Raw genomic sequence first — 23,180 nt, 5'->3', positions numbered from 1 at the left:
TGAGTGCCAGTGCACAGCATTTGCATGAGTCTGGATCCACAAAGACAATGGCAGCAACTGTCAGTATCCAAGCATGTAACTTGTAACTCAGTTTTTGAACTCATATTACAAGGTTCAAACTCTGTTTATTTAGCATCACATCCCTCATCAAATTAAAAACCCCATCACTGCGTATAGTCAGAGTCAGATCAGTGTGAATATAACGCATGAATGAAGCACTTGTCGGTACTGAGTGAGACTGTTAGAGCAGGAGGCTGTGCTCACGAGTCTGCTCCATTAAAAACTGAACTCTATCAACCAATTATGTCAATAACATCCAAGCTCTTCTCAGGAACCAACAGGTAATGTTGCTAGACGCAGCAAGACTCACAGACCTCCTTTCTTATGAAAACACAAACGACTGCAGGGTGTCTTGTTCTGTGCTTCCTTGAGAAACCATATTTATCCTGTACACCAAGGCTTAAACTGTTATGTTCTTAATCATCTCATCACATGGAGGACGGGCAAAGTCTGTAGCTGCTACAGAGGAGAGGAGTCTCATTTCCACTTCTCTTATGGTCATTATTGTATTTCCTCAAATACCTCATTTCCAATCTTTCTGTCTTACAGTGTAAACAGCAGCAGAAGAAACACAACAGTTAAACTTAACAGTGTAAATGTTAGTCTGCCGAGTGCTGGGCACCAAGATTGAAACGATTTGTTGTTTTTCTGATATAAGCTGACATTCTTCATAAGCTACTGTATCAGTCACAGTGCCAAGGGAGACCTTTACTCAGTTATACTTACAGTAGATAATCAGGTAATTCTTCTGTAAAAGCAACGGGGGAAAAATTAAGACTGTTATATAATATAATGTTTCCGCATGTTCATGTAAATGTGCTGCTGATTGAGAAATGCTTCAATGTTGTCCAACGCTGTTTTGTAACGTCACTGTACCCATTAGCATACAGCAGGTGTCTTAAGAAACCTTATGCTAAACATACCATAGCCTTTGACAAACCTTAGTCATGAAGTGTGCAACGCACAAGGCTGAAAAACTGTTCGAAATACTATGTGGAATGTCTGTGCCTGTAATATGTACTGTGTATTGAACAACACTGCTGAAATAACATGCATGTGGTCACTGTACTGTACGGCTTTACAGACTATATTACTCACTGTGACTGCGATTATGAAGTTTTACTTCGTTTTATTATTTTGTCATGATTTATACAGTAGTTGTGGACTATTTTAAAAAGATAATAATAAAATTAAAATTAAAATCACTTGTCACCTTTGCTTGCACATTGTTTTTACAGACCAATACAAGTATAAGTAGGAAGCAAATATTTCTGTCACCTAGACTGAAACATTTCACTATATATAAATAAAGAATAAAATAAATAATAACATAAAAATATAATAAAATAAAACATGCTGCATAGTTAACACAGTAATAAAAGTTTCATTTAAACTGAATTAGCTAACTGTTGCCATGTCTTGGTTCAACAAATGAACACACATTGTTGGTTATATAAGTCTGTATAAAATTGTGACTCCTCGTCTATTCAATATGCTCTAACAATGAGAAGAGACATTACCATATTCTACGCTGTCCAGCACCTTCAGATTTTGCATTGAATTATTTTTATCTTAACAGAACAAATCCTTTAAACCCCTAAAGGCTTATTATGTAACTGGAAATGGGACAGTGATACAGGTTTGGGGTTGAACAGCCAACAACAGTTGGAGAAGAGATGTTGGAGGCGGGATGTGACCATGTAACCTCATTAGCATGCTGTTCTTTATTGTCCAAATTACATTAGGGCAATTTGTCTGCACAGATGTCTGAGTAAAAGCTTACCTTGCTGTATTTGTTCCATTATATCCATCCTCTTAACCAGTTCAATCAGATTTGTGTCACAAACGTCTGAGTAAATCACTGGTGTCGTTGGAGATGCAGAGGACAGCTGGATTCTGCTCAACGCACAGAGGAATCCCCAGTGAACTTTAACCTTTGAGTTCAAACAAAGTTCTTTTCAGCATGAGTGTTTGCACATATTTTATATACCTAAACCTGAAGAGCTGTTGTTACACACCTAGTAAAGGGGAGACATATTCCTAGAAATGATAATTATGAGTTTCCTCAGCCAGGACTTCAGTTGAGAAAATACAGAATTATATACAATTTACACACAGTTTAATGTAAAGGCATATGTCCAACACGTGTAAGTACACAATCCCTTGCTATAATACAGAGAACTGTATTCGGTTTGTGTGTCTCCCTTCCCTCTGCCTGGTTCTCTGAGTTAATTAGTGTCATCACACTCACCTGTGTCTTGTGATTCCTTGCTCATTTGTCTCACTCCTGTCACCTGGTGCCCTTGGTATATATACTCCTCTCTCCTTCACTCAGTGTTTGTCTCTTGTTTTTCTGTTCAGTGTATGTCATTCATGGTGTGGTCAATGTTTGATTTGATGTTTGTGCCTGTTTTTGATATTCCTGCTTGTTTCTGCTTGATCCCAGTTTTCTGTATGTGGATGGATTTGAGGTTAGATGTTGTAGATAAACTTCCTGCATCAGACCCTAGTGGATAGATTTGAGGTTAGATGTAGATAAACTTCCTGCATCAGACCCTAGTCTCTGCAGTGCTACGTCCCTGCTCCCTGAGCCTGCTGTACATCACAGAACTAACTTATCTTATCTCTGACTATAGCTTATGCATCGCACATTACTTTGTGTTGTGTAGATTTCAACATGAGTAAATCAGAATCCACATTTAACACTTATTAACCCTTTCAGATTTACCCAAATTGTCCTAAGATTTAAAAAAAAAACCACCAAGAACACAACTAACTAGTATACTTAGTATACTATCAAAAAGTACTGCACACTATTTAATGAAGACTTACCATGTGGTTACTTGGAAGGCTCTGTTCTGTATATTGACATTTCAGGCAGCAGGTTCTATTTTCAGCTTTGTCATGTCCTTACATGAAGTGAAATCAGAGACTTTTTCCAACAAATGGGGTTATGTTAGTGCAGCTTGGCTGCTATATTCTTACAGCTGTGGCACACAAAGCAATGCAGAGGAGGCCACAGGGACAGGAAGAGTCTCTGGTGACCACAAAAGACAATCTTAAACTGAATGATAATACAAAACAAAACAAACAAAAAAACAACAAAAACAAAACCTGACTGTAACAGAGTCAATCAAACACCAAAGACAATATAATTATATCTTATAAACAGCATCATATTTATTCATTAAAAAAATGTTTGACTTCACAACAACATTTTTGCAAGCTCCACAATGAGTAAATGGCTTATTGCACATCTGTGATGTAAACCTGCTGTTGTCACTAAAGAATTCATGAATGAATTTATGACAATACAACAGAAATCTAATAGACAGAGAAAACTAGGTAGTGCTGTTTGTTTTAAGAGTCAATTGCATTTATTTTTACTGCTAGCTCGGTGAATCCATGTCTATATTTGAAGATGCCACTTACATTTTTTTAGCTGAGGTCACATGATTGCATAGAGCTGGTAGTGACACTTTGTATGATTTTATATGATGTAGAATAAATAGCACATCATTGGAATGATTTATATCGTAAAAATCAATTATTTTGTATGTTTCTTTTAACAATGATGCAAAGTCAGTGATTGTTAATACACTTCTAAGTCTGTATACAGCTGCTGTTGGTAACGGATGGCATATGGTTTCACTAAACAAAAACATGCAGTTGTCAACATGCTGCATGGGGACAGAATTCATGCCAAATCCATGTTGAAACAATCAAGAATGGTGTGAACATGAACTTAATGACTGTAGTAAAAATGCATAGGTTTGTGCTGAGGATGTTCCCGTGAGTTTTCAGCAGTATCAGAGGCATTGTACTGGTTCATACTGGTCTGTTGTTGCAGCAGCCACAGAAGCCATTCATGTGCATTTGACATTTTTTGGTCCCATTGAAATAGTCTCTCCAGCGTCAGCTAACTAGCGACGTTTTAACAAATAAATACAACGTGAAAATCTCAGGATTTACATTAAATATTACAGGGGACAAGGATAAATGTCAGTGCAGGACGTGAAACATTATCTAAAATATTAAAGGTTAGCTCAGAATGCTCAAGTTACATAATGGCCACTGGAACAACCCAACATTTTTTAGAATCACATTGTTCATGTAACTTGAACAAGTACGATACATAAAAAAACCACAATACACTATAGCCACAGTCTGGGCAGATGAGACACATGACATCATGAATTCAGTTGCCCTTCACCATCGGTAGTCTTTATGAGATAGATTGGAAATCTATTTTTTACCTTGATTGTTAATGTTTTAATCATATTTGTCCATGGGCTTGTACAAACATTAACACCTTCACCTGGCCCCAAACTGACAACCAGTTCAGGAAACACTGGGAGCACTTCACACTGACTCAGGACAAGCTCAAACTGGGGTTGGACACCGTCTAGCCCCGTCCTTCAGCGACTCTGTCCTTGTCATCAAGTTCCATCTCTCTCTGAAATTATGACTTTTTAATTTTTATGTGACTCTCAAACCACCTCGTCAGACTCCAGGCTGTACTCCTCATACAAAGTGTCCAGCAAAACCAGATGTTTCTCCATAGCAGGGAGGTAAACGCCCAGGTCTCTGTGCATACCACTGGTGAAGCTGCTCTTCAGCTCGTCGCCCTCTGTGGTCACTAAGGCAGCGGTGAAGCTTTGATAAGATGGGGCGGCTCTGAGAGCCAGCTGGAGGAGAAAAGACCACATTTGAATAAAAAATAAAAATAATCGGTAAAATGTGATTGATTATGGAAGATATGGAAGATTGATTTAAGAAGATAAAACAGCATCAGTAAAGAAAAGACCACCTACAGCAAAAACGCCTCGTACCACCCATCCATGGTACTGTCGTAGCGTCTTCCCATAGGCCTTATCTAAGGGAAAGAAGGTCTGTGTTAAAGGTCGAATTAAAGGAAATGAATACACAGGACATTTCACACGTCATCACTCACTCAGTGCCCCGTGAATGTCCTGTTCTCCTGCATTGACTTGTGACAGAAACTCTTTGAGAAACTTCAGGCCTCGTCTGAGCCACAGCAGAGCCTCGGTGGCCGAGTTTCGCACCTGAGCCACACCTGCCTCCACTTCATGCACCACAATAGACTGTAGTGTGGTGAAGCTGTCGGGGTCTGACCTCAGCTTCTGTTGGATTTTCTGCAGTGAAAATGAAGTGATGTGGAGTCAATCATAGGAAAAAATATCTAAACCATGGAATCATTTCAGGCTACAGTATTACATTAGAGAATATAAAAAAAGATAAACCATACTTTAAGCTTAATATCATTCATGATTGATTTAGTTATTCAGAAAATAATGTATGTTTACGGAAAGAAGCTCACCTTAATATTTCCAACAAAATCCATTTTTACGGGCGCAAAGACGGTGGAGCCCAGTTTGTCTGAGAAGAAAGAGTCCAACATCATTTCTTTGCTGCTTCTGAAACTTAGCTTTTCATTTATTTGTTACTTATTTGTATTACTATTAAAATTAATCTTAGACCATGTGATACTGTCACTACAGTCTAGTTTATTAAACAGCTGACAAACCAAGGATATCGTCTCTCCTGCAGGTGATCCTGAATCACAACAGAAATGGAAAGATCATTTCGCCGAACAATTTCTGATACACTTGCTCTTTAAAAGTTTTACTTTTAAATATCTCACTACATATTAAGATAATTAACCATCAAAGATATTGTCCAAATTTGATATCAGAAGTAAAAGATATTAGTTTTTGCACACTTAATATTTTATGTACTCCATGTCTTTGTCTTTGAGTATTTAAAATATATAATTCAGTCACAATATGACTCCTTCACATTGACTTTGATCACTTAAAAAAGCTGCAAGAAAAGGGAAATATTGTAAACGTATACACCTGACTAAACCATTTACACAGTACTGTATTTGAGGTCTCCATAGGAACAAATTTGAAATCTTCTACTCCTGCTGCCTCACATGTGTAAATGATGTTCAACTCCATCCTAGTACCACCAGAGACTTCATTAAAATTTAGCCAAATGTGGATAAACAATGTGGAGTCAAATCTACTGTTTTCATCATTAACAACATAAATAAATCGCATGTTTTGTTCTTTTTAACATAAATAAAATATTGTGTTACAACCTACACCAAAGTATTGTCTGTTTAGATGTAAATAGATGATTAAAACGTGCATCGTAAAGATGCAACTACTTAAATACCACCAAAAACCTGGCCATGCAGTAAAAGAAAAAAAGGCTGAGAAACATACAATTAAAGAACATAAGAGGAAAGATAAATGTCACCCACCACCTCACTGATCACAGACAATGTGACTGACATGCATATATAAATATCAGTACTGTAATTAGCCTTTCCCTGAACAGGATGTGAACGAACACCATGAGAAGAAGAAACATGTTTGAGACTGAGATGAGATCCTACCTAATACTGGCACTATTGCATAGCATGAGTCCAAAAACTCTTGTGTGGGGATACCATTGTCGTCGTCCAGTCTTATATCACTAAATCTACAAAAAAAAAAGTAGAACAGATTCAAACAGAGTAAAATGTTAGAGGTGAATACGTCTGGTCAATTTATTTGATCAAATCAAACAGAGATCGAAGACAAAAGTACAAGTCAGAGAAATGATTCACACAGTGTCATGCAGAGAGCTGCTACATTCGCTATAACTTCAGTCAAATCACCTTTGTTCGTTTTTTATTGTCTAAATCCAAGTCTAGTTAGTGAACACGAAACAGCACAATAAACTAGACCAAGGGTTTTCAGAGTGCGAGGAACGCCTGCCCTGGGTGGCGTCAGAGAGCTTGAAGGGGAAAGCAAAAAGGAAACGTGACGCCTGTGTTAAGTCCGATCAAGAATCTTCCAGTACGTTTAGAGAAGCCGTTTACGTATAGAACAATATAAATGTTGCCGCAGCCACGAACTACCATGGACAGTCATTTCTTCTCTATTAAATCAATTTGTAGTGTAGAAACATATTAACACACAGTGCTAACAGCCGGGAACAGAAATCAGCACCAAGACATGGTCTTCCTTTCAAAATAAAACGCACCCACTACTGTTTGCGTCGGCAGTTTGCATCTGATTGTGCTTGTTCATGTGCTTGATGTGTGAAAATGTGCGGGGGTGTGGATTAGGAGGGCAGGGAGAGGTAATTTGCTCCTTGGAGAAAGGCCTGTTAGACTTTGAAATCCCTTGGACTAGACAACGCTTTATTTTAACAACAAGAATAAAAGTAAAACACTAATGTTAATTCTCCTAAGTTAAAATGACATAAATACTGTTAGCACATTAGCATGTTGTCCAGGTAACACTCTTAAAAGTGGTAAAAGGAAAAATAAAACAAGAATAGTTCGCGTAACACTTTACCATGTGATCCCTCAACGTCAAGTGATCGAAAGAGAGAGAACACAATTACAAAACACTGATCATGACATTCTAAATATTTGGTAAAAATGTTCAACAAAGTTTTTTTTTTTTAATTAATTGAGTCAGTACAGTGTGTCAGTATAATCAATATGCCGACCAAAAATGTGCAGTGCTTCATCGATAAAAAATACTACACTCTACAGAGCGACATGTCTTAAACTAATACTGTTCTAGTAAAACGCCACAGAGGAACATGAGGTGCTCTACAGGACTTGACCTTCCAGAGGAGCTCTTTCGTACCTGTGACTCATTGTGCTGAAGAAAGTCTCCACCTGCTCTGTATCTTCGGGTTCTGCTGAATCCCTGAACTCCTCCTCCTCCTCCTCCTCTTCATCCTGGTCTCTGACAGAACAACTCACTGTCTTGTTGTTGTTTTTTTCATATTCTGAGTTTTGGTCCTCCTTGTTGCTTTTCTGCTCTTGTTGAAGCTCCTGATGATCAGCTTTGTTTCCCTCGTCGCCCTCTGCTGGCTGGTGGTAGTGTTCATTGTCAGATGCATTTAGTTTGGTGTGTTGAAGTGAGTGGACCTGCTGCTCACAGACAGAGCCGTCGCTCCGTTCCGTGTCTGAACAACACAGGAGACAAACAGATTGGCCGTCGCAACACAAAAGTGGTAAAAAAGCAAACGTAACACGTTCCAAAATGTTTACCTGGTGTGGAAATTTATGGAATTATGTATTTAAAAACAAGAAACAAATGTTCACGATTTGTGTTCAATCACACAGACATTCGGATCAGTAAAAACTATTTCCATCCTACATGCTTCAAAAATACAGATATATTCACTATTCCACTGAATCTGTCTTCCTTTTCAAGTTTGTTTTCTTTATTTTATCTTAAGAAAGTGGAAAGAGACTTAAATGTGCTTGCAAAGAGATAAACATAAAAAAATTGGTTGAGGACAAGTTTTACTAGAGTCAGTCTTTCTTTTTCTTAAGTTAAGATGAGCTGAAACCCAGCTGTGATTCATCTTTGCTCCTAACAGAGAGAGAAACAATTACTGTTTCACATCACCAACACATTTGTACAGGATCTGACAGGATCTAAAGCTGCCCAGCTGCATTCTGTCTTTTATTTTGGTTTTAGAGTTTGCAGGTCATCAATTACTACAGCTAACACCCTGTCCAGTTTACAGCTTTACATTTGCATGAATGTAAAGATGAGTATCAGATTATTAGCTCCGGGCTAACAAGCTTGCCTCAGTGGAACTGTGTGGTCCTCCGGGATTGGAATGCAAAAACAGTAGGTGTCAGTGCCAGCTGACTTACCTGAAGGGCAGAGATGATGTTGTTCAGGTTGACCTGGTTCATCAGGTCCTTCTGCTCCAGAGTCGAGGCTCTGGTTGTCTCGTGCTTCCCCTAAGGTTTCAGACGAACCTCTCCACCTGAATTTTAATTTCAATAGTTAAGTTTGTTTGTTTGTTTTTTACATTGTTTGGATGCAACATAAGAGTTGAACTGAAAACTGAACAGTAACCTACCTTTCTGTAAGGTTATGATTTGGATGGTTGACAGGTTTAATCTGTTGTAAGTACATAGTGAGAACATTTTATTAGTTTTTTGGCTGACATTTTTAAGGAGGTTAAACCACATCATAGTAGCAGCATGTGTTAAGTTGAATATACCTTCAGGGGTTTGATGGATGCAACTGGAGGAGATCCCGGTGGAGTCTGTGTCACCAAATCAGCGTTGAATGTACGGTTCGCTATCTGCATACATTCCTCCAGGGTTTTGAGGAAGGTGGTGCACGTTGACTTCACCATGTCTCCATTGTCTACAACAGCCTACGATGAAAATAAAAAAGTAATGAGATCTTCAAGGAGATCGTTTTTTACTTCTGAATCTTCTGTTCATTAGTGCAGTTTGCATAATGAGGGGCCACAATTTCTATAAAAGAAATCACCTTATTCTTTTTCATTGTAATACTTATACTAAGAGATTTTTTAGAACTCAATGTTCAGACATTTTAGGAGAGATTTTAGGTTTTTCTTATGTTAAGAACATTAGGAGTTGTTGGTTAAGAAACGTTCCTTAAGACCAACTTCACTCCTTGTTGTCTGTTACATTGCTACTTGAGCATCAAACTATTTGATGTCATGCTACAGGCAGAAGAGACTAAGGTTTCACAACAACAACAACTTCTCTTATTTCAGTTGTTCGTCCGAATCCTAGCCTCACCTCCTCCTCTGTGTCCCCCGGCTCATCATTGTCCTTGATCCTGTTTACTTGTTGAAGGAGAAGGTCACAGTACAACCGGAGCTCTGACATCTTAGTTCTCAGCGCCTCTGTGTTCTCCTGAAGCTCTAGAATAGAAACAGTCATCAGGTCAACATTTAATGAGGGAGAATTGCATTACACCAGAAGTTGCGCAACAAGAGCTTTGTCATATAAAGGTGTTGTGTCACTGAAACCTTTTTCTCTCTTTGTTCGGTTGTCAGTAAGGCAGGCTTTGGCCGTTCCCAGTGCCACCAGCCATTTCTGCCTTTCTGCTGCATTGATGGCCCTGAGATAAAAGTACTGCTCTCCTGGTATGGTCAGATCCACACGTGTAGAGTCTGAGGAATGAACTGAGGCAAAGCAGGAAACAGGGAGATCTGTTTGAGAGCCCTCCATCTACATGCAACTTTAAGTGTTTTTCGCAAACGCAAATTGAGCCACACACTGACCTTGAATTTCACAAACTGAAACTTTAATGCTGCCTTTGCAACCTTTCCAGGCATCTTCCTGTGAGTCATAATAAGATAGAGTTCCTCCATCCAGCACAAACCAGCGAGGCTGCCAACCTGAAAAGAAGGCATTTGGAAAAGTAAAATCAACACTGCCATTTTGTGATTTTCTTTTCAAAGTCAGTTTGAAAACACCTCACTCAGAAATGTTGTTATACCAAGAAGTGAGCTGTTATAAACCTCTTATAACAATATAACTAATCAAATCAAGACAAGAGTGTTACGTTTAACATTTATACAAAGATAACAATCTTCATTGTTTACAGCGATTTAGCTCAACTTAATTGACATTACCATATATAGTAGTAAATGCAAAACTTGTTGTTTATACTGACGGAAGCGCTTTCACACATTCTTAAACCGTTTAGTCAAATTGTGTCGTATTCTGTTTCCTTAATAATATTTAAAAAATAAATCTGCTTGTGGACAGACTTGGCTCTTACGATGGAGTAACAACTACTTAAATCTGATTATAATGACAGATGGTAGAAGCTTCTAAGTTAGCTAACCCTGCCCATGAAGGTCACGTGAATATTATAACTACACAGTTAATTAACTGTTAGCTATCTCTGTATGAATAGGAAGCAAACAATAGTAAGTTAGAAGCTTTGAAAAAAAAAGGTCGGAGTGTTCAAAGCTAACGTCAGCTTCCAGTCATTTCCACTGGGCTCCGGTGTTATCATGCTAGGCTAGCAGACACTAATAACAGTGCTTTAAACAAAACACGTACACATCGTAACGCTGACTTACCACTTATATAATTGGTCCACTTGTACAATATTCCCTCCATTGTATGATCAGGCCGTTTGCCGTTCATAACTTGTTTATCACGACATGGTGAGACGCACAGCTGACTGCAGCGACGTCCGTCGGGGGCCCTGTGAGCTTTGCCGAGCAGCAGCGACTTTACATTTCAAGTACAAAAAACTACGTAAACCCTTCCGTGAATAGAGCCTTACCGACGTTATTGCTGTTTATCCCATGACGTCAGAAGCATAATGTACTATGGGTGTGGTTTCAAATATTAATATACCTAACAACCAATCAAACGTGGTAGCTTCAGACATAGAAGGCGGGTCTAAATTACATTTATCGAATCGTTGAAGGAGGAATACCGGCTGTCTTCAACAGTAGTGCTGTGTTTTGGGCTGAAGTTGGCTGCCACGTAGTTGGCATTTTTTTGTCATGCGGTTATTTTAGGAGCAGTATTTTAAAGAAAAATTTAAAGAATTCGTTTACTTCTGTCAGATATAGACCCTGGCAATGTATCTCTTTTCTATTTTGTCGATATTCCCCTCGTTTTTTGTGTTTGCCACAGGACGCAAACTGCCCGAGCCAGAGGTGAAAATAGAAGTTTTAAACAAACCTTTAATGTGTTACCGTAAGTCTAAATATGGAGACATGCTTCTCGTTCATTACGATGGATTTTTGGAGAGTAACGGCACCATGTTTCACTCCAGGTAACATTAGTTAACACCGTTATTTTGCATGTTTTAATGTGCAGGTTAGCTATAGCACTGTTTAATGCAACAAATGTGCATCGCAATAATTTGAAATACACGTTTCAATATGTAAAGCAAAAATATGTGTATTTTTCTATATATGCAAAAAAACTACACAAAAATGTACAAATACTATAAATAACAGAATTGATTATTCAAGATACTGGTTCTCAAACCTCAATCTCAATGTTACCAGTATCACAAGTGGTACTTGGACTTTCTGTAGAGATGCACAGGGGAATCTCGTTTGTGTAGGACAATGTAGAGGTACATAAAATTAAGAGGTCAAAAACACTGCAATTATGGCTTCAATTATGTGTGTGTTATGTGGTTGAAATGAAGTACTACTTCATTGTAGTTCAACTTTGCTTGGACATAAATTGTCCATTGTTATTATGTTAATAAATCAACTTCATGTGGATAATTCTTGACTTTTGGCAGCCGAAACGAAGGAGATAGAAACCCAGTATGGTTTACTCTTGGGATCCAAGAGGTGATTAAAGGCTGGGACAAAGGTATGCAGAACATGTGCACAGGAGAGCGCAGGAAACTGACCATCCCGCCATCTCTGGCATACGGCAAAGAAGGGAAAGGTGAAGTCACATGATCTTAGTGTTTGTCATATAATTTTTTATTTTATTTATTTTTTTATTATACACATTTAATGTTCTGCTACAGGCAAGATCCCTCCAGACAGCACTCTGATATTTGACATTGAGCTCATGGAGATCAGAAATGGGCCCAGATCACACGAGTCTTTTCAGGAGATGGATCTCAATGATGACTGGAAGCTGTCTAAAGATGAGGTGTGGAAGACACCAACGTCACAAATATGTTTTTTTAAACAGCTCACAGCATAAATTGTGCTGTTTTCTGTGTGTATTTCAGGTGCTTCATTACATTAGGAAGGAATTTCAGAAACACGGATACTCGCCCAATGACACACATCATGACGCAATGGTAGAAGACATCTTCAAAAATGAAGATGAAGATAAGGATGGTTTTATATCTGCCAGAGAATTCACCTACCAACACGATGAGCTCTAAAGGACTGATTCGTATTTTTATGAATTCTCTCACAAATCTGTTACATAGGTTTATGGACATCTTTGAATGTATAGGGTCCATTCTTTTCATTTTCTTTAACGTGATATATTTATTAACAAAGCATATGGACTTAAACTGTCACCACAGATGTGTTGAAGATTGCAATTTTTTTTTTACCTTTTTCAATACACAATACAAAAAGCAAACCCTAATTGTATTTGTTGATACAATGTTGATGCTTTCATAAAACAAGCAAACCCTAATTGTATTGATACAATGTTGATGCTTTCATAAAAAAATTTTTTTCCAGAAATGATGATGGGCGTTTTTGTACATATCTCAATTACCCGCTAGTGGGCGCTGTTGTACTTCAGTACGTAAGCCGCTACACCAAACTCGGTGACATTCGTTTTTAAGATTGCACACAAAATACTTCTATCTTCTGATCAAACTACTAGTTATTTCAACATTCATCTTAATCTCCACGTGGGTAAATTCCTTTAGTAAAAAGACTGTTATGGATGAAGGTATTTGTTCTTTCTGCTTAACTGTATTTGGTCTGTCATAGATGTAGTACAACTGTTAGTTCTTTGGGAAATAATTGTATTTTTCAAAATTATATTTCGTCATGTGGTGTTTGACAAAACTCCACGTACAGGTAAAACGTGAGGAGTGGGAAGGTTTTAATCCACGTGAGATGCTAGATCAGCACTGATATGACAACAGCTGTCACAAAACCAAAATACAAAACAAACAAACCAAACCACATACCTGTGATTCCCTGCTGCAGGCTACAACCAGTCAGCACTAGCAAAGGGCTGGGCCTCTCTCCTGTGTGAACCAGTTCATTTTCACAGTAGTGAGAGCGTGATCACGTTACTGTGAACATCTCAGTGGGTTTCACCAAATTACAATATTTTGAACAGAGATTTTTTTCTCATCCATCTATTGTTCGATTACTTCTATGTTGTGTTTGATGTGTGCAGCAAGCTGTGAGATGTATGGTGTAAACAGGCAGGAAAAAGAGGGTTATAATCTCAGCTGAGTTAAATTGTCCAATAACAGCTTGTAATGACTAAAAAAGAAAGCCAGTGTTCTGCAGTAAGGCCAAGTAAACAACCACTGCCAACATTACAAATAAAAACAAACTACAGAAACTTATTTTCATACTCTTTTCATTTTTTTAGACATCATTCTCGACAAAAAACATTCTCAACATTGTATATATTATTGTGACAGAACAGGATGCAGAGACAAAAATAAACATTTTTACAAAATAAATCTTTACACTTGCCTGAAAAAAGTGCTTAATGAGCGACTGGTTGTCTCACATCTCATGTTTAAGTACACACAGTTAAAAGATTTGATCATCACATGATCTGATTTTATGTACAATGTAAGGACTTGTATTAAAGTTTTCGCCAGCGTTCCAACAAAAAGGTATATGACGTATATGCACAATAGGGAACGAACATCGTTGCGGTCTGTGCTGCTGTGAGTCTTGGTTTATGCAGCACCAGGCTGTCAGACACTGACAGTCTGCCTGAGGCAGAGTTCACACAGTGCTGTCATCATGACTGAGTCTACACCAGGTAGTGACAGGGAGCAGCACTGTTGACACTATCAAATACTCTGTATCACTCCATAGTATAAAAACGATGGTCTCGGCTGAGTATGGAAACCCAAAACTGACGGTAACGAGACAAAGTCAACACTAGACCGACTTTAACAAAAACAGTCATGCGGGAAGAGAAGCGCCTCAAGATTAATTTGATTACAAAATCTTGTGAAACTTCATCAGAATCGAGGTGGCTTCGATTTTCCTCCTCGACAGAATAAATAATTGTCCTTCGTAGCACGCCGCGGGCCACGACAGGCCCTCAGTCCTCAGAATAAGACGTCTTCATTCTCAATCATTAGCTGCACCACAAGTTTCTGCTGCCTCATGTCATTCAGGGTTGTCAAGGCGTTCTGCTCCGGTGGCTGCATGAGCGTTGGACCAAACACAATCCCCAGGTTCTCGGCACTCATTAAATTGTCTTTTTCAAACATCGTCACTCTGGAAAATAAATATAGGAAGAGTCTTTACATAAAAGACGTTTTTCACATATTTTAGTTATAAGTAATGAAATACGTAAAGACAGACACTAAAATGACTGATAATGGAGAAATATGGCATGATTGGAAAAATGCTAAAGCTAGCTTAGCCAAAATAGCATATTAAAACCTAAAAATGTGTTTTGGAAAGTCCCGACAGTGTCCCTAGTATCCAGAAATACTGTAAGAAAATAAGGCTTTTATTCCCCCAACATTTGATAAAACAGCCCTGATATTCATCCAAAACATGCTGCGGAAATGGAAAAAAAAAAACCCCGTCATTTTGAAAAAATGTACTTCCTGCTCTGGCTTGTGTATTAATAAATTGCTGTCGGAATGAAGCAAAACAGCAGCAGTGTGACAGAGCTATATGTGTGTGTTAATAAAAAGGCGTTTGAAAGCCATGGGTCTCAGCCCTCGGACTGACACTGTACCTCTTCAGGTGAGCCATCAAGTATCGTAGGGTTTCGTAATGTGCTGGAGGGAGCTGCAGCAGGCTCTCATGAATGGCCTCCAGTCTGGATTCCACATTTGGGATTTCTACATCACACAAAATCACAGGAGTCAGCGCGCAGACGAGTCACACAGTACCAGCGTGTATTTGTGTGGAATAATTCTCTTACTCGCAGCTTGAACAAATTTGGAGTACAAGTCAAAAGGGATGACAGGGATGGGAAGGCCCCTTAAGTACAGCTTCAAAGCCCCGGCAATGATGTTGATGTCTGCATACGCCGCAGCACCAATGTCTGCCTTTTCACCATCTGTTGATAGGAAATAAATCTTTTAATTATGTTATTTTTACTTACATTTTTGGGTATAAGCCCCTGCTGCCTGTGTGTAAACAGAAAATAACAAAGAGTTCCTTTCAAGTCAGTGCTGGGATTGGAACAAGCTGCTCATTCAAGATGGTGAACCCAAGAACTGACATCTAAAAGACTTCAATCCAAGGCAACGAAATGTTACATCCACAAACCTCGGTCAAACGCGAGCCTCACGTCTTCTATGTGCTCGGAGAAGCCAGACACTCGGTACAGACCTTCTGATTTCATACCTGCAGAAAAAAAACAATAAAATACTTTATGCTTCTTGGTCTTTAGAATTTGGTCTTTTTAAGCAACAACAATAATTTTCACTGTTTAGCTTAGCTTAGAAGCTAAGGATGGGTACACAGGCCATACGCCCATATCTGATTTAGAAGATTTCATTTTTAATTGCAATTAAATAAATCCTAATTTTCTAAAAACCTTAACAGTTTTGCTAAAAGTCAAATGCTATGCCGATGATATCATCGACAAGGAAAAACACTGTAGGTCTAGAAAGCAGTACCAGCTGCCCAACACTCACAAAAAAAATTCATACAGTCATAAATGGTGGGGATTACTGAGAGTGATTTAAGTATCAGTAGTTGTTTGAGTTTCCCAATTTTGGAATCCAGATCGGACAGTTCTGGCACCCGTGAGCCGCCAGTTGATCACGCTGTGGAGTCACGTGTTACCTGGGGGTAGATCATTGGGTCTGTTGTGTTAAGTAATGAATAGTGTTGTACCTCTCAGCTCTATCTCCTGAATACACATGTCCACCACCATGGGCCGCGTCGTGTTATGAGCTTTGACGAGCGTGGTGAGGTCACAGCTGAACACCTTCTTTATTCTGCGCAGGTCCGGCTGGCAGTCACTCGGAACCAGTTTGGAACACTGTTTGTGTACATTCAGCCCACAATCTGACAGAGGGAGGGAGAGAGAGGGAGGCAGAGAGAGGGAGGGAGAGAGAGAGAGGGAGAGAGATTAGCAGCAGACTGATGATAACAGAAACATCACAACAAGCTACAAACAGCAGCTTAAAAGCATTTCCCAGAGTCAGTGATTAACTGCACTGTCAGACAGCACAGCCACAGCTTAGCTGTGTCAGTGCACTGCACCAGAGGTAGATAACAGCCATCACAGCAGCCCGGGTGGGGTGGGGGGGGGGCTCCTGATGTAGGTTTGGTTACATGGAGCGTGCTAGACAGCTGCCAGAAAAAGTGTGTGTGTGTCTGGTGGAGCGGCTGCAGAGATTATAAGATATAAGATTAGAGCGGCCAACGCTAGCTGAATACCAACTCCAGTTGTAATTATTAATCACAGAGTTGGTTTGAGTTTCGTCTGATTAACCAGAGCGTAGTCGAAGCGCGGACGAGGACAGAAACTCTTTCCTGTTTCCCAGAGCACACGAGGTGTCTGATGACTCCGCTCTTCGCCTCTGGCTTATCAGCATAGCAAATGCCGCAACAACAAACATTCTATTAAAAGAGAGGCTGAAACTGGCCGTGAGTACAACAGGTTCAGAACTATCTGATCGCTGAACGCATCTTGTGACTGTGGAAGATGAACAAATCTTCGTAAGCAGAAACAGGAGTCTGTTTCTCAAGGTAAAAAAAGGAAAAAATGAGGCAGCCGAACACGTGTTACTTATGTGTAGAAAATATGAGCTGCAGCGAAAAGGACTGAGTACAGATGGTGAGGTGATCTATAAATATTAAGTACATTCTGGGGTGTGGAGGAACATTTCAGAGACAGGATCTCAGGCTGCAGCTGCAGCTGAGGAGAAGTGGATGAAACGATGACAACCGTCGCATCAAGTCTTGCATCAAGTCAACATGATTTAAATCAGTTATTCCTCGTTTTTTTATTATTATTATCCATTAATCATGTACCATCTTTTGAGGAATGTTTGATGGAATCCTGACAGGAGGCGCTAATGTCATTTGTCACAAGCAGCGACTCAAATGAATGAATGTATTTCCGCCTGGACAATCAAACATGCGTGACAGGACAGCGTTAGCCACGGTTTACACTCCTTACATAACACATCTTTATACATCTTACGCAATTCTCGTCTTAGGAATTTATTGACGTGTTATTTAGATGTTAGCGTTCGTGGTCACCTGAGCAGCGGACGCCCTGGGCGATGAGGCCCCACATGAAATTGGCACAGTACTCGCACCAGTGCGGCCCTCGAAAGGTATGTACCTGGAGAAGGAGACATATGGTCAGACAAACACACACAGTGTGATACAAGTCAAAGCTGCAGTATGTCCACGCCGGACCAGAGACGCTGTCTTTGAACACTCTTGAACAGAGCTGCTGCTGTGGTCCTGCGCTAAAGGCAGCAGTTTGTGTATTTAAGGCAGGTTTAAGGGATTATTATAATGTGTTGCTGGGTAAACACAATCACGCCGGCGAGCGCAGGAGGAAGTCTGTGAGTCAACATTACAGCTGCAAACCCACTGTCCTGCTCTATCTACAAACACAGATAGGATGGTAAATGGGGCCACACCTGCATGTACACACCTACACACACATACAGGTATTCTGTCTTGGTCAGGACATTCAGGTGTTTTGAAAACAGTTTTCAGCCCTTTGAAATAACTAAAGACCATTGGACAAAAGAGCCCATTTGGTTTATGTGTAAAGTCAATGGAAGATGTTATGGAATGTCCCCATGACAACAGGCTCCTATTATCCACTTATGTTTCCTTACTTCTAATCATCATGTTCTCTTAACAGGGACATATTTGGTGAAATTATATATGTTAAAAATAAAACATGGCCTCATGTTCCATTAAAGAAGACATAAAACCTTTGAAGGGACCATGTGATTGACAGGAAAGTATTTACAAGAAGACATGAAACCTTTGAAGGAACCATGTGATTGACAGGAAAGTATTTACTCTTGTCAACAACAACAACTGCTCAAGCAACATTTGAACACATCATAGTTTTTTATTATCTATGTTCAAAAATGTATGTTCTGTTCTTCAGTGAAACAATGACACAAATCCAAAACTGTAAATCCTACTTAGTAGAGTCTCTTTGGTTACTGTATGTAAACAATAGTTTAAAGCAGGGGTGTCAAACATATGGCCTGTGGGCCAAAACTGACCCGCTAAGATGTTAAGTCCGAAAAACGTGGACCTGTTATTCATAGTTAATTATGTTATGATTGTAGTGGTCCAGCCCACTTGACATCCAATTAGTGAGTATGTACATGTGTACAGATCTACTTCTGGTAGTACAGTACCAACAGTACATCTGAAGCTCCTGTCTGCCACCACAGCCTAAAAACACTTTGTCACTTTGTCCACTTTTTATATACAGTCCATGATTTTAACATCAGCTCAAATCTTAATTCTGATGCTGAGCATAAACCTGGTCTTCAACCTTTCAAGTTGTAAAAAAATCTCAAGAGTCTCCACTAAAGTACAAGTACGCACACCTTCAGTGCTACTTTGAATAGGTGGTATTAAAGTGGAGAGTGAAGAGGGCATATGGCAGGTGGTGAGTGGGAGCTTTTTTTGTCCTTTATTATTAGTTTTTTCAGAAGAGAAGAGTGCTGCGGGGGTCATTATGGTCTGCCTTCAGTGAAACCTAAGATACAATTACAAGAATGTCGAGGCACTCAAAGGCAAAGAATCCCCAAATTCTCTTTTGTATATTTTAGGAGCCGTAAGTCTTGTGTCTTCCAGTCAGCACTCAGTCCATCTGACAACACCAGAGGCCTGGAGCAAAAATACATTTAAAAGCTCTCAAATCAAAGTAAATCGACGTGCACTGCAGTTAATGGGCTGTTTCCCCCACAATGCATATGGATGTCAGCTGTATATGTTCCCTTCAAAGCAACACTGTGCACACTGTGGTCCAGGCAGATGCAGATCAAAACGTCTGAGGCAGACAAAAATACATCAAAGGTCAATTCACTAACTTTACAAATTCACTTTATATATAAAAAAACTGCTGAAAAAAACAAAAAGTAAAAATACGATTTCTTTATAATATAGATATATAAACTGCTCACCTTAAAGTTGTGGATCTTCTCGTAGGAGCACTGCTTCTCCGGCGTGTCTTTCAAGGCACTCCGTCGCACCAGAGGAGAAGTGATCTGTGGACAGGAGGCCAACAGTTTAATGGGCTTCCACAGGAGAGTTCCCTTGCTTCCCAGTTTGACTCCCAGAGCCAGAGCCAGCAGCTCGTGCTGCTTGCGCTCCTGTCTTTTAGCCTTGTGTGTAATCAGATTCCCAACTATATCTCCTCTGCTCTCTGCAGCCTCCATGCTTGACTGCTCAGGATCCCACACACTCTCAAACTCCTCTTAGGAAAGATGTGGAGAACAGATGTGGGCGCTGCGCGACCAGCGCAGAGGCAGCAGCTACGCTCCAGTCGCCTCTGACCCGGGAGAGCGACTGCTGACAGGCAGCACGAGGTCGACTGTGCATCTGCTGATCATCCAGCGGCAGCAGAGAGTAAGAAGAGCAGGGGGAACGGGACCGGTATGGTGGACGGCCAGAGGGCAGGAGTGTGCCTGAACACAATGGCCCTCTTTCACACGCCCAGAAAGGAAAGAGAGAGAAAGAACAGGGTCCCTAATGAGGAAGGGCCAGGAGGTTGAGAGCGAGGGCGGTCGCTGCTGTCAGGACCACTTCTCACAGCTCAACAGCTCTGTGAAGCAGGATCAATAGAGCAGGCGCTGCCTTTAGAGCTCGGAGCACACTCCCATTAGCACGCTGCCGCCTGGATGAACTCCACTTCTCTCCTGTCAGTTGTCGGCTCTGGAGCTCCTGACCAGTCCTGCTCAAGGACGGAGGCAAGAATCTGTGGCTTGACCAAACGGAGACGCTCTCCCTTATTCAAACAGAACATGACCTCCAGCTATGCCAGCTGGTATTCCCCACACTCCGGCCAGACTCCCTGACTGCAGACGACACAAACCGCTCATAATCATTTGTCCAGGAGTGCCAGCAGTGCCAGACCATCAACTCGGACTGGGAGGGATTAGTGCCTTAATCTCTACACAGGGAAATAATCCCACTGCTGCTAAATCCAAATTTGAATCCCATTGGAAGTCATTTGCAGGCCTGCGAGTGTGTAGTGTTTTGCCTCTTGTTGCGACTTCCACGCTAAATTTTCTGCCCATAATTTTTCCCTGTAAACAACAGAAATGCAGCACGAGGTCGGCTGCTCCTCTAATCCAGCATAAATCTTCTCAAACAGAGGCCACAGAAACAGCAGTGAGCACATAAACATCACATGAAACATCTGACTTGGTTCCAGCTGACAACATATGACTGGACTTTAGGTCCAGAATGTGCAGTGACAGTGTGAACAATGAAGTTATTGACATTTAACAACTCAGTGTAAACTCAAATGATAAATAACAAAAAAAAGTGGTCGTTGATTTACTAGTCCAGGGTTGTCAAACATATGGCCTGTGGCCCAAAACTGGCAAAAAAAAATATACAGAGATGGTCAGAAAATAAAAGTGAAGCGATGAAGTGCTCGTATGAAGACTCCAATCAGAAAGTACAAAGCTGAGGGACAATAAAAGGACTGGACGCTAACAGACAACTTTGAAAAGAAGAAGAAAAACCAAACTGCCTCTGGCCTTTTGTATAGCAGTCGTTTCTTTTTGTCCGTGCTGTCTGCAGGCAGTAAACAGGCCGACGGCTGCAGGAGTGACAGGACAGGTGAAGATATTTGTCATTGTGGTGGACATTCTTTGAAAAGACTTGGACATACCATACTGTGCAATTTAGCTCGACGGCACAGTCTGAGGGGACAGATGAGGAATAGAGCACTCTAAGATATTTTAGACTTGGGTTGTTGAAGGAAGGGGAGGGGAGGTGGGGGTCGGGGGGGTACTGGGCTGCATGCTTTGTCTGCAGGCAGATGGCTTCTTGTCTCCTAAAGAAGAGCTCTGGAAGAAAAGGACACAAAAGGTGGTCGCGCAACAAGCCCTGCTCTCTTTTCACTGGCTCTGCCTCTTTTATTCACGCCAGTCTTTGTGAGCAGACTCTGTTGTAAGTGATTATTATTTAGAATCATGGGAAAATAGAACAGTGGCCACTGACAGGGCGAGACAGACAAGGGTACAAGCGTCCACATCCCAAACAGACAGCACTTAACAACATCTATGACAAACAAACACAAAAACGAGGCAGAGAGTGAAAGGTCTGCCAGTCAGAGATATTCATTATTCAAAAATGGCCTCACAGCAGCACAGCAGTGAAGAGACACGGGAACGTTGTCCATTTGTGACACTGTGAATGGATTACTTTTATTTAGTCGTTTTACCCAGGGGCCCCGGAGTCAGTTATTTGACCTCGAAACCAACGTCTACTCCTGTATTAATATATGTAATATATGTATATGTACATATTAATATATGTATATTTTTAACAGTGTATAATATATATTGCCTCAACTTTTAACGCCAAGTGAAATAATAAGTTAGCTATAATTGTTATTAGCTAGTTATGGTAAAACATACATGAGAAAAACTGCCCTGAAATATATTTAAAATAATCTCAGGATTTATTGCTGGATCAAACCCTAATGGATCAATACAAAGTGTTTGTGGCCAATCTAAACCATTTGAAGGGCACAAATGGTCCTCAGGCCACTGTTTGAACATGATTTAGAAACAGTAGAAAAAGTTGTTTTTGTTAGTTAATAGTATCGACTGGAGAGAAATGTGTTAATTATCTTAAGAGAAATCAAGAAGGTGTTCGTGGGAAACATCAGCCGACGTGTTCCTATCGTTCAGATAAAGATTCATCCAGAGAGAGGAGTGTCAGTGGCACAGGTTTAGGCCCAAGAGGAGGAAAAAAAAACCTGCTCATAAAAACAGAAGGAGGAAACTGTGAAGGTTGATCTACAGGTCACGTCAAGAACTCCTTACACCTCCTGGGAGTCATTTAATCAGGCAAGAATTTGCAGTCATGGCAATGCTGGAGGTGGCAACCTGACGCAGGGTAAATACATGTGAATACAGTGAGGCTACTGTGATACTGTAAAGTCCCTGGGCGTGGCTGTGGGACTGGTCAACACGAAGTTCAGGAACTGACAACTTATTCCAGCGTTCAACTTGTCTGCTCTCGGCGTCAGTTCTGGAGAGGAACTGAAATTCAAGCAGACAGAAAAACACGTTTCACAGTGACAGGCAGGTGGTTTTTGGTCACAGCCTGCGAAGCCTGCAATCATCTTCACTGTGGTCGTCATCATCACCATCATCATCATCATCATCATCATCATCATCCCAGCTGTCAGTGACTCAGTATAAGTTACTTTACCAAGTACATGGCAAAAGCTGACCGCTTCACACTTGGACAAAATGTACGAGGCGTTTCACAGTGAGTCTGTCGTACAGATGAACTTTAGACCAGGTGTCGCTCTCATTTTACACTGGGGCCACATACATATATATTTAATACATAAATACTGTATACATACATATATAAATAATTTTATGGTTTTTTTTCCAGTTTCAGTTTTACTCTTT

At 40.3% G+C, this 23,180-nt stretch overlaps 3 protein-coding genes and 1 long non-coding RNA gene across 4 annotated transcripts in view; 1 reads left to right on the top strand and 3 right to left on the bottom strand.

The window, feature by feature from the left end:
* Positions 1–415: 415 nt before the first annotated feature.
* Positions 416–2,457, bottom strand: LOC112487986 (uncharacterized). The gene is made up of 2 exons (XR_003051631.1): positions 2,312–2,457; positions 416–1,994 (listed from the first exon to the last, which is right to left on the bottom strand). It is a non-coding gene; the product is annotated as an uncharacterized LOC112487986 (long non-coding RNA).
* A 758-nt stretch (positions 2,458–3,215) lies between these two features.
* On the bottom strand, positions 3,216–11,168 carry plekha8 (pleckstrin homology domain containing, family A (phosphoinositide binding specific) member 8). The gene is made up of 13 exons (XM_008323373.3): positions 10,972–11,168; positions 10,162–10,278; positions 9,907–10,062; positions 9,674–9,798; positions 9,121–9,279; positions 8,977–9,017; positions 8,765–8,880; positions 7,737–8,061; positions 6,488–6,573; positions 5,402–5,460; positions 5,015–5,216; positions 4,875–4,936; positions 3,216–4,748 (listed from the first exon to the last, which is right to left on the bottom strand). The coding sequence occupies exons 1-13, from the start codon at positions 11,036–11,038 to the stop codon at positions 4,551–4,553; spliced, it is 1,713 nt and encodes a 570-aa protein (XP_008321595.1). The 5' UTR covers positions 11,039–11,168; the 3' UTR covers positions 3,216–4,550.
* Positions 11,169–11,333: 165 nt separating this feature from the next.
* On the top strand, positions 11,334–13,016 carry fkbp14 (FKBP prolyl isomerase 14). The gene is made up of 4 exons (XM_008323374.3): positions 11,334–11,681; positions 12,165–12,316; positions 12,402–12,529; positions 12,612–13,016. Exons 1-4 carry the CDS (start codon positions 11,485–11,487, stop codon positions 12,768–12,770), a joined length of 636 nt encoding a protein of 211 aa, XP_008321596.1. The 5' UTR covers positions 11,334–11,484; the 3' UTR covers positions 12,771–13,016.
* A 912-nt stretch (positions 13,017–13,928) lies between these two features.
* chn2 (chimerin 2) overlaps positions 13,929–23,180 on the bottom strand; it is a 27,132-nt gene continuing 17,880 nt past the window's right edge. Inside the window, exons 7-13 of the mRNA XM_008323375.3 lie at positions 19,701–19,784; positions 17,791–17,875; positions 16,414–16,587; positions 15,841–15,918; positions 15,491–15,628; positions 15,302–15,407; positions 13,929–14,829 (exon numbers count right to left, since the gene is read on the bottom strand). Coding sequence (XP_008321597.1) covers positions 14,658–14,829; positions 15,302–15,407; positions 15,491–15,628; positions 15,841–15,918; positions 16,414–16,587; positions 17,791–17,875; positions 19,701–19,784 — 837 coding nt within the window. The 3' untranslated portion in view covers positions 13,929–14,657. The remainder of the gene's footprint in view (positions 14,830–15,301; positions 15,408–15,490; positions 15,629–15,840; positions 15,919–16,413; positions 16,588–17,790; positions 17,876–19,700; positions 19,785–23,180) is intronic.

This window comes from Cynoglossus semilaevis, chromosome 13, assembly GCF_000523025.1.
Source record: "Cynoglossus semilaevis isolate Cse_v1.0 chromosome 13, Cse_v1.0, whole genome shotgun sequence".
In the NCBI taxonomy this organism is placed as follows: domain Eukaryota; kingdom Metazoa; phylum Chordata; class Actinopteri; order Pleuronectiformes; family Cynoglossidae; genus Cynoglossus; species Cynoglossus semilaevis.
The sequence above is the reverse complement of the archived record's forward strand: the minus strand, read 5'-3'. Positions and strand labels throughout refer to the sequence as shown.